Raw genomic sequence first — 11,224 nt, 5'->3', positions numbered from 1 at the left:
TTTTGACCAAAGCAGGCCTTCCAGTGCCAAAAAAAAAAAAAAAGATTAGTAGAACATAAGCTGGCTAAGTCCTAAACACGAGTTTAAAATGCTGCCTCATCCCGCAAAGTCCTTAATCGTGCAGTTAAGAAATCTCCACTTTGGAGCTTTAGAGGCATGTGCGTGAATTAGTTTCACAGTCAACTCAAAACAAACAAAGAGTTAAAGCCTTGAACCACGAGTGGTCAGAGTCAAGCAAAAACAGCAAGCAGCTGAATTAGATCCTTCAGATCAACTTCTCGCAGAAAAGCTATCTGCACACAGCTCAAGCAGGGACGTTGAAATTGTTTACATTTACATATTCATCTTAAATATTTAATTTTCTTAAAGCATGCACAAGGAAAAAATAGTCCATTACTATGTACAAAACAAAAGGCCTGACAACAACTAACACTTCAACAGTTTTGCAGTAATTTTTAAGAACATTAGGATCTGGTTGTGACCATGCTATTACCAAAGGGGTCGCTGCTCTCTCAAATGTGACCTAAAGTTTTCTGTCTACAATTCTCCTACACAGAAACAGTGAACTTTACATCAAGGATGATAAAAGACAGACAATAGAAAGGCAATTTATAAATTTTTTTGTTATTATTCATCTTAAATATTTAATTTTCTTAAAGCATGCACAAGGAAAAAATAGTCCATTACTATGTACAAAACAAAAGGCCTGACAACAACTAACACTTCAACAGTTTTGCAGTAATTTTTAAGAACATTAGGATCTGGTTGTGACCATGCTATTACCAAAGGGGTCGCTGCTCTCTCAAATGTGACCTAAAGTTTTCTGTCTACAATTCTACACAGAAACAGTGAACTTTACATCGAGGATGATAAAAGACAGACAATAGAAAGGCAATTTATAAAATTTTTTGTTATTTAATTTACTATTTATAAAGTACTTTGACAACGAACACAGTGATTAATTGACCTCGAAAGCATTTCCATTTGCGGTGTGTAGTTAAAGATTGGGGTTGAAGGCTGGTAATCGTGTTTGTTTCAATCACTGGCATAAACTCCTTCATTTACACAGGGGTCTGTACAAACAGTGCACTAGAGAGTTAGTGAGAACACAAAAGTGAATGGAGCTTAGAGGCTGCTAACGCAGAACTTTGACAGGTTGTGTAGAAATATTAAGTAGGCTAGCCTATCCCATATAATCTGATTAGCAAACATTGTGCAACCAGAAGGAAAAACTAGCAATATAAATGCATGATCGCAGAGCCGATAGAGGAATAGAAAATCACATAGTGGCTATGATGTATGAAAAATGCCATAACCTTCAAAAGCACAGGCTTTCTGGATAGTGAAGATAAAACTTTGAAGTTGAACTGCTTTCTTCTTTTTATGAAAAAAAATAATGCATCACAAAAAAATAAATGTTTTCCATTCATAAATTTCATGTCTTCATCAAGCATCCCGTACATACTACAGTGAGAAATGCAGCTGTCTGTTCAAATTGCACTGAACATTGCAGTTCTACCCAAGTGGAGAATGGAAATGTTATTATTATCTGGATGTTTTGCAGTGGTTTGCAGTGGGCCAGACTCTAGTCTACTTTATTTCCTTTTCAGTTGTTTGGACCAGATTTTACATAAATATTTAGGCATTGCTCCACTTGGTTCTGAGAATGGCTTTGATAGAGGATTACATATCCAGTGACCACTAATTCCAAAATTACACAAATATTTTGTAATAAATGACAAGAACTCATGCTCACACATACTCAAACAAAAATCACAGATGTCATGCAAGATTGCTTCAGACTCCAAAAATACACATCACTCATCAAAAAATTCAATAAAATTAAATAAAAACAAATGGGAAAAAATCAATAAAAAAATCCTGCAAATGTAAATAGTTGGATAAACGTAAGGCATGTAGTTTCAAACCATTAAAGTGGACTTTTTGCCATTGAGATGAATGGTAACAAATGGCCCAATTATCCTGAATTAAAGCTAAGTTTTGGAAGAAGGACCGTTTTGTTACAGTAACAAGGTGTAGCAAGGTGTTTCTTGAACGTTTTTTATATGAAGGTCACACTGAAAACTTTTAATTCCCTCACATGCTTTATTTTTTCAGCTTCATTAATTGCCCTTTATCTTTAGATTATATTATTATAGAGTGCTGTTTTACCCTTGTCCAAAACCCAGACTTTCATTATGAAAATAATAGAGATCAGAAGCTTAAATTTACTATTATGACCAAAATAAAGTGTAAAATAAAAAATGTATTTGAAATATTAACATTGTGTGGAAAACATTTATAGCCATGTTAAGAGCGATAGTTGCAGAAATAGCATCTTACCATGTAATTACAACAATCAAAGACTAAGGGATTTAGTTACAATGCACAGCATGCATTTACACATCCAAGTGTAGATGAACACATTTGACTCCACCCTCTCTGCATTCGAAAAAACTTTATTTACACTCAACCTCATGAACAACCCGTCGTTTCAAAACAAACGATATTAATAACTCGGTAGGTATATATGATTGCACTATTTAAAATAGACGACGGTTTACATTTGTGGTAAAAATTTAAATAATGCAGGTTTAACCATTTTTTTTTAATAAGGCAATGGCCTCAGTCCGTTAATCCTGCTTTAGAAATCAAGCTATGCTCGAAAATGCACTAACGTTAGGCTAACCCGATGCGCTCTCGTATTCTGTCTGTGTTTTAACTCAGGAAATGCATGTGCCGGTATTAAGAAGTATGTGTACAGTATGGTTTCACTTCCTATTTATTGTTAATATAGTGCAGCCTATAACCGTCGTTAGCTGGTTGGCTAACCTTGTTTTGGTCACGCTGAAATTAAACGCATTCATTTGTCGGGCATGTGAGATTATGCATTGTGCTGCATGGGACCTAAACATCATCCACTTACTGTAAAGGTTTGATTCTATTTAAGGAAAAGGCTGTAGTAGCTTCTTTTGGGATATCCCAGATACTGAGCGGCCAATGGCATCAGAGGAGATGGAGAGTTTGTGCCCATTACCAGAGGTGACCAGCATCAAGGTGGAGCCGTCAGTCAGCATTGGCTCAGCAGAGGATGCCAACTCGCAGAACGCCATGGGCATAAAGTTTATATTACCCAACCGCTTTGACATGAACGTGTGTTCGCGCTTTGTGAAGTCACTGAACGAGGAAGATAGTAAAAATATCCAGGACCAGGTGAACTCTGATCTGGAGGTGGCCTCTGTGTTATTTAAAGGTAAAGCAAATGAATGGAGCAAAACAGCCTTCTTTTGAGTGAATATAATTGTTAGGAAATTCTTTAAAATATCCCGTCTCTGTTTTGTCTCTCTCTACAGCGGAGTGTAATATTCAAACGTCTCCCTCGCCTGGTATTCAGGTTAGGCATGTTTACACACCATCAACCACCAAACACTTCTCTCCGATAAAGCAGTCCACCACGCTCACCAACAAACACCGTGGAAATGAGGTCTCATCCACACCTCTGCTCGTTCACTGTAAGTCTTATTTCTCATTCTCATTTCATTTGGCAAGATATTTGTCAACCTAATCTTTAAAACTATAACCATTGTTTATTTTTTCTTTTCTAGCACTGTCTATACATCAGTTGGCGGCACAAGGAGAGATTGTGTTCTTAGCCAGTCGAATAGAACAAGGCTAGTTTGTTTGTAAAATTCATGTGATGTGAAGCAATTTGGTCTTACATACACTACTGCTCAAATTTGGGCTTGTAAATGTTTTTAAAGTTTCTTATGCTCACCAATGCTGCAGTTATTTGATCAAACTTACAATAAAACAGTAATGCTATGAAATATTATGATTTAAAATGTTTTCTATTTTAAAAGTACTGATAGCTGAATTTTCATTAGCCACTTCGATGTCATGTGATTCTTTAGAAATCTTTCTAATATGCTGATTAGGTGCTCGAGAAACTTTTTCTTTATTAGCAATGTTGAAAACAGTTGCGCATCACAACTGTGTTAGTATTCATTCATTTCAAAAACAAAACAAACACTTGACTGACCCCAGACTTTTAAACAGTAGTGTCATTTTTAACTATATATCTATGTCTAAAATTGTGCTAAATGAGGACTTGACTTTTCCTTCCTGTTTCACTTTGAATTAGAGTCTGTAATAAACCTGCAGGATGAGGAGGGATTCACCCCATTGATGTGGGCGGCAGCTCATGGACAGATCGCAGTGGTGGAGTTCCTGTTACAGAGTGTGAGCGCATCATACACACTCACTACATCATTTCTTAACTGTAGTCCAAATATACCTGCACAAAGCTATCAGTTAGCATTAATCTTCAATCCATGAGCTTACTGTTCTAGATTCTTTATTCTGCCACCTCTTTCATTCTTTTGAGAATTTAGCTAAAAGGCTTTGAAGAACCACCTGACACACAAAGCAGAAGTCAAATTCTATAGCTGGATCTCCAGATACTCACAGCTCTTTCCTTTCAGAGTGCAGATCCTCATCTCTTGGCCAAGGGAAGGGAGAGTGCACTGTCACTGGCCTGCAGTAAAGGGTACACAGATATTGTCAGAATGCTTATCGACTGTGGTGTTGATGTCAATGAGTACGATTGGGTAAGCAGTCACATTATTGATTCGATTCCTGAATACATCTAAAGCTATGATCTGTGAATGATAACTGTGTTAGTGACCTTTATGAAAATATGCTGGTAGTTTTATAGCAATACAAATGGATATGACAGGTTTGTCGAGTTTCCTAGTATTGTTATATGGTGTGAATATACTTCTCACTGTGACTTTAATCTTGCATTCTGGGGTGTAGTAACCAGAATCAATGTTTAAGCAAAAAACTGATTTGCACCTAAGGCAGCGCTTATGTTTTTCCAGAATGGTGGAGCACCGTTACTCTATGCAGTGCATGGCAATTATGTTCGCTGTGTGGAAATCCTCTTAGGTAAAAAGCTTACTTTGAACTAATTTCATTGCAATGCAGAGTTTAGGTATTTTTGTTAAAATTACTTCTGATCACTGGACAGAGAGTGGAGCTGACCCAACCATGGAGTCTGACTCTGGGTTCAATGCTATGGACATGGCTGTGGCGATGGGACACCGAAATGGTAGCTATAACATGATTACCACCTGTGACACGACTATTTTATTAAGTTGAAGCAATTAAACTTAAGACTATTATTCCGGTTTTGTGTTGGTCTTAACTGTTATTGTAATTCCTTATATTGTTGCCTCCCAGTCCAACAGGTCTTGGAGGGCCATCTTCTGAAGCTTCTGCAAGGTATCAAAGAATAACCATAGCAACAAGAAGAATTAGAGTGAATATTTGAGTGTTGATTATGATGAAGTGGACAATACCATTTTGCATGTTTGCTGAACACACTTTATATGAAGTGAATTGTCATTTTGTAATCCAACTTTGAAGAAACAAATGCACAGGTCAACGAACACATGGCAATTGATGAGATCAGAACTTCAGCGTTTTGAATCTACCGAGATATATGTGGTTTTTATTCAATGTGACGTGTTTTAGGTCTCCGATTTTTACCTAGTTGTAATGTGTACTTGAAAATATATATTTTGCCATTTAAAGCAAAAAATAAGCTGTTTCACATTAAACTTGACTGGTATTATGAATGGTTCATAAAACTTAGTAAATCTAAATCTGGGCACTTTAGAATCAATCATGCATTTTAATGTAAGTTTTGTGCTACAACACTGTAAATAAACCTTAATTTATACTGAAGCATATCTGATTTATGTCTGAAAAACAACAACTCGTCATTTAAAAAGAGCTTTACAAGTAGAAATCCACTGCATTTCTAATATTATATATATATATATATATATATTTTTTTTTTGTACTAATCACTGAAATAATTGGGGTTGAAAATAATTTGTTTCAAGTGAACAGCATGGAGTGATCTCATCCCCAATTAAAACAAAAACACAAAACGGTATTTAATAAGCCTTTTGTCAATAGCAAATGTTTATTTCCAGATGTTGATTCAAATAGACTCCAATGAGTGAGCCTCAGTAACAGGGAAGGTGGAGGCAAAGATGCCTCTTGGACCGCACAAGCAAACACACTAGTAAAACTGTGCATGAACTTGTGTGATACAATCAATCTCACACTCTCAGCTTGGACACATGAGGGTCACAGCAGTGCACGAAAAAGAGATTCAGGGATGCAATATATTTATAAAAGAAATGGGGGGGTGGGAAGTCCCGCAAGTCTCCGCTGAGACCAGAGATTTAAAACGTCTTTCCTTCCCGTGACGTTAATTTGCCTCATTCTTTGAAGCCTCATCGAAATTCTCCACAAGGTCTGCAAAGAGAGAAAACAAGGATTCAGTAAAACAATACCAGGTTTACATGCAGTCACTGACAATTCAAAGGGATTAAAAACTGAACACTTGTGGAAAACAGGATTTATGAAGAAACACTGGACATTCAATAAATGTGGAGAGTGAAAAACTAAATCTCATCTTTATGAAACAATCTGTAAATGTTTATAGAAACATGATCTGAAAGACAATTTCTGTGCTTCTCTCTCACTTCTGTGCCCACGTGTGTAAGTAATTTCCATAGAGAACATAAACGAGCACTGGGGGACTGAAAAGTCCACAGCTGTAAAAATGAAACCATTGAGGATCAAAAGCAGGTTGCCTTTTAGGAGATGAAATCTGATCAAATGGAACATCACCTTTTCTGCCTCGGCATCAGAATGGAAATCACTAACAGAAGGCTGGACTTTGTTTTGAGAGGGGACAGAAAAGGTTGAATCTCAGTGGGCACAATAGCACAAGCTGTTAACCCTTTTTGTCATCACGCGGGTGAGCTAATTTTGCAGTGTCGGAGATGTAATCATACTGTACATGTGCAAGACTTGGGTTACTAACTGGAGTTTGCTCAGGGAGGAGAACTGGGGAATTGTAATAGCAACCGTATGTGTTCGACCCCCTCTCTTTAAAAAGAAAAGCAAACCGAACCTTCAGTGCTCATAAACAATAGAGGAGATTTTAAACACTTGTATATGATGACAATGTAAGAGCCAAGACAACCTGCTGAGACCCTCCTTTTTTGGACATTTCCACACCACAAGCTGAGACGCTGCCCTAACGTAAGCAAGTGTGCTTTGCTTACATTACCACACGCACAGAAACCCATATGGTAATAATTGTGAAGCTCAAGTTAGGAGACATATAAAATACACAAGGAATAATAGAAAATGTAAGCAAATAATCTTATGGTTAATGCTACGACTTAAAATACGAGAGATGATTTAAAAAAAATGGAAATTGGGGGGGAAAGTTTCAGAGCAACATACTGACCTGGAACTTCGTCGTCATCTTCCTCTCCACCAGCTACTGGTGCCTTTCCATCACCAACTGCAAGAAAATGGAGAATTTAAAATAACGTACAAAAAAAAAAGATCACCATTGTTATAGTTGCAGATTCTAGAGTATTTACAAAAATAAACTACAATGACAACACTGTCAAGAAACTAAACTACAAATTATAATTTTCATAATGACAGGGCTAAACATGCCTATATTATGGGATTCATCAGCTCAGATTAATCATAAGCCCTAAAAGAGCAAGAAATAGCACTTCTAACAATTACCAGGATTAAAAAGCCTTCAGAAGTACATTAACCAAAATTAGGGGGAAATCCACCGGGTCAAACAAAAAAAACATCCACTTTCAACTACAGTAGATTTTGTATGTAAAATAAGTAGTTCATGTTTGCTTTGGACTAAGGTTACACAAACTGGGGTTTGCAAGTTGAGGAAAACTTAATAATGAAAATATAATATAAAATTAAAATGGCAACAAAAAAATCTTACTACAATCAATTAACCATTTTGTTTGCACGCATGTGATGTGGCCATTAACTAACATCAAAGAACTGACAACATGTGAACGTGGTGTTAAGTCTTTCTTTAGACCAATATTTCCCAAACTGGGGTTTGTTAGTCAGGGACGTGCAGAGAGTTCCTCAGGGGCAGGGGCTCAAATGTAAAATAGGGGCAATGTTTTAAAAAAAATATATAAAAAAAATTAGGTCAAATGTTTGGATACATTACCATTTTATATTCCTATTTTATACCATTTTATATTCCTATTTTATATTTTTGCAAGTAGTCACTTATGGTCCTCAAACCTGCATTTATTTGATCAATTTTAATATACTTTAAAATACATTTTATGCCATGCTTATGTTGGAAACCTGTGATACTTTTTTCAGGATTCTTTGTTGAATAAAAAGTTTTAAAAGAACAGCATTTATTTAAAATATAACTTTTGTAATATACACTACCATTCAAAAGCTTGAGGTCAGTTTTTTTCTATTTTTGAAAGAAATTAGTTTTTATTCAGCAAGGATTTGTTAAATTGATAGAAACAGTGATAGTAAAGATTGATATTGATTGAAAACATCTCTATTTTGAATAAATGCTGTTCTTTAACTTTCTATCAATGAACTCCAGAAAAGTATCACAGGTTCCCAAAAAATAAAAAATAAAAAATAATAGTTAGCACAACTGTTTTAAATCAGCATATTAAATGCTGAATAAATTATTTCTTAAGGATCATGCACTGAAGACTGGAGTATGCAGAAAATGCAGCGCTGCATCACAGAAATAAGTTATATTTTAAAGTATATTAAAATAGAAAAACATTTTTAAATTGTAATAATATTTCGCAATTATGTTTTTTTCTGTATTTTTGACCAAATAAATGCAGGCTTGATGAGCGTAAGACACTTTCCATAACGCTGCATAATTATCAAAAATGGAAATATAATAAAGTCCTTTCACGTCACCATTTCGCCAGCCTACACTTCACATAATAGGCCTGTAAATGGCACTTGGGCTTCATTAACAATGAAATAGCAACCGCTGTATCATACATAAATATAAGTGAATTGACTACTGATTACCATTATTGCGACTTCTGGCACTGCACGGTTTTGTGCAGTGCTTTTGTAGTCATTTAGCATCCATTTTCATAATTTGAAATAATTCCATAATTTGACTTATAAAATGAGACAAACCGCAGATTCAGATCACTCCACAAATAAGCTCGTCTACCCCATGTAATTTTCAACCGATTTATAAATAAGAACGGAAAATGACCACTCTACTTCACATTATTGTCCAATGAAATTTGAACTTGTGCCAGATCATGATTGGTTGGTGTATTAGAAATGACTGCTCCGGGTGTGTGTGTGTTCACTGCTGTGTGTGTGTGTGTGCGCATTTTGGATGGGATAAATGCAGAGCACTAATTCAGAGTATGGGTCACCATGCTTGGCCACATGTCATGTCACGAACGGGCATGAGGAATTATGTATTATTCTAAAATATATAACACATGGATTTTTTTAAATTAAATCGACACACTAGCTTTGATTATTGATAAAAAAAAAAAAAAGTTTAAAATATTGATTGGTTTATTTCCTTACGTCAACCCACTCACTGAAAGAACCATATATGGCTTGAGAGTCTAGGTTTCCGAACAGACTGTGGAAAATCAGTCAGTCAAGCAAAATGCACACAACCCATAGAAATGCCTCAGATTGACAGATATGTAAAAATAAACAGGAATTTTCAGACTTTTGAGCAATTGGTTACTGTTTTGTACTAGGGCTGCACGATAAATCGCATGGATATTTAATGCACATCTTGTCAGTAAAGCCGCTTCTGTAATCAACGGTAAATCCCCATCACGTACGGGCTTTCAGATGGAGCAGCATTTACTACACAGAGCCACTGTTCACCGACAAGCTGCGCAAAACCATGTTCATAATCGCGTGATTTTTTTGTGCAGCTTGTCTGTGAACAACGGCTCTGTGTAGTAAATGCTGCTCCATGTGAAAGCCCGCACGTGATGGAGATTTACCGCTGAATACAGAAGCGGCTTTACTGAAAAGATGCGCATTAAATATCCATGCGATTTATCAGGCAGCCCTATTTTGTACACATTGTCAGGTTAATTATAATTCAAATGCATTTTGTTTTATTGACCACAATATCATTGCTATTTGTCTGAGAGGGGCACTTTTTAATAATTTTGAAAAAGGGCAGCGGCTAGAGCCCCCAAAGCACCCCCTTCTGCACATGCCTGTTGTTAGTTAATAGAAAAACTAATATACATATTTAAGTAAACAAAAAAAACACAAAGTCACAACAATGTGTTTACTTGCAATAACTAACATGTTACTAACACTAACACTAACATGTCTAACATAAGCCATTGGCTAATAAATTCTTAGATTTTACACGCCAGTATGTGTGTGAGGCGTTCAACACAGATTTTCACTCGATAAACACGCTGACTGAGCGCTTGAGAGTTTCGCTCTCTGTCAAGCGATCTGTACTATTTGGATGCGCTCAATGGATCATGTCATGTACTCAATGGATGCGCAGTATGTAGCACGCAGCGCACCTGTATTTGACATACTGTAAACTAGTGTGAAGGCAAACGACTCGCCGTCGCTTTACTGATAGCGCTGTGTTTCTCACACATGCAGAGAGAGCGAGAGTCTTGCATACCATGCTGAATCGACGCGCTACATGTAAACCATATTCTTTGTTGTATTTTCCTGTCAAAATAACAGAGTTCATTTAGAATTATTCATTAAAGGGGTCATATGATGCGATTTCAAGTTTTCCTTTCTCTTTGGAGTGTTACAAGCTGTTCGTGAATAGATAAGATCCCTGAAGTTAGAAAGACTAAAGTCTCAAAACCAAAGAGATATTCTTTATCAAAGTTAAGACTCTGCCACACCCCCCTAAAACGGCTCGTTCTAACACGCCCCCACATATCTAGGTCACTATGTGGGAATATTTGCATAATGCGCCCAAATGTGCACGCAAAGAAAGAAGGCGTGGTTTCAGTAACCGCAGTTAGTGTTGAAGCAGCCATGTCAGGGAGACGCTGTGTGTTTCTAGGCGAACGCAAAAGCACTTTATTTGGCCTTCCGAAAGTAGATGCATTTAGGAATCTTTAAGATCACTTACAACAGAACAGCAATGCATTATATGGACGACCATTTCATGAACCTAGGAGAGGAGGTAATTCTGACTTTGCTATGACAATCTGGCGCTTCTGAATCAGCCACTGTAAGTATGTTTTGTTACTAGTTTAAGTATTTGCTATTGACTGTTCAAATGCGGAGTGTTGCGCATCGTGTGTGTGTGTGTGTGAGAGAGAGA

General features: G+C 36.6%; 2 protein-coding genes across 4 annotated transcripts in view; one reads left to right on the top strand and one right to left on the bottom strand.

Moving 5' to 3' along the window:
- The first annotated feature begins 2,444 nt into the window (after positions 1-2,444).
- Positions 2,445-5,821, top strand: LOC107700928 (ankyrin repeat family A protein 2-like). Of its 2 annotated transcripts, none has more exons than XM_016502794.1 (9): positions 2,445-2,520; positions 2,951-3,253; positions 3,354-3,512; positions 3,606-3,671; positions 4,142-4,239; positions 4,482-4,607; positions 4,881-4,947; positions 5,030-5,110; positions 5,242-5,820. In XM_016502794.1, exons 2-9 carry the CDS (start codon positions 3,001-3,003, stop codon positions 5,295-5,297), a joined length of 906 nt encoding a protein of 301 aa, XP_016358280.1. In that variant the 5' UTR covers positions 2,445-2,520; positions 2,951-3,000; the 3' UTR covers positions 5,298-5,820. The 2 variants fall into 2 exon arrangements, with proteins under 2 accessions (XP_016358280.1, XP_016358281.1); XM_016502795.1 differs by having other exon boundaries at positions 2,469-2,524; positions 5,242-5,821.
- Positions 5,822-5,962: 141 nt separating this feature from the next.
- Positions 5,963-11,224, bottom strand: part of LOC107700929 (transcription factor BTF3-like) — a 9,696-nt gene continuing 4,434 nt past the window's right edge. For both annotated transcript variants that reach the window (XM_016502798.1, XM_016502796.1), the window contains exons 5-6: positions 7,337-7,393; positions 5,963-6,330 (exon numbers count right to left, since the gene is read on the bottom strand). In XM_016502798.1, coding sequence (XP_016358284.1) covers positions 6,284-6,330; positions 7,337-7,393 — 104 coding nt within the window. In that variant the 3' untranslated portion in view covers positions 5,963-6,283. The remainder of the gene's footprint in view (positions 6,331-7,336; positions 7,394-11,224) is intronic.

Source organism: Sinocyclocheilus anshuiensis, unplaced genomic scaffold (genome assembly GCF_001515605.1).
Source record: "Sinocyclocheilus anshuiensis isolate Anshui unplaced genomic scaffold, SAMN03320099.WGS_v1.1 scaffold438, whole genome shotgun sequence".
Classification (NCBI taxonomy): domain Eukaryota; kingdom Metazoa; phylum Chordata; class Actinopteri; order Cypriniformes; family Cyprinidae; genus Sinocyclocheilus; species Sinocyclocheilus anshuiensis.
This window is presented reverse-complemented; position numbering and strand designations above follow the sequence as displayed.

Bases quoted from the DNA above. Each gene is read 5' to 3' on its own strand.
- LOC107700928 (XM_016502795.1), top strand. From the start codon at position 3,001: ATGGCATCAGAGGAGATGGAGAGTTTGTGCCCATTACCAGAGGTGACC. The intron at 4,240-4,481 runs GTGAGCGCATCA...CTTTCCTTTCAG, and splicing joins TGGAGTTCCTGTTACAGAGT to AGTGCAGATCCTCATCTCTT. The intron at 4,608-4,880 runs GTAAGCAGTCAC...ATGTTTTTCCAG, and splicing joins ATGTCAATGAGTACGATTGG to AATGGTGGAGCACCGTTACT.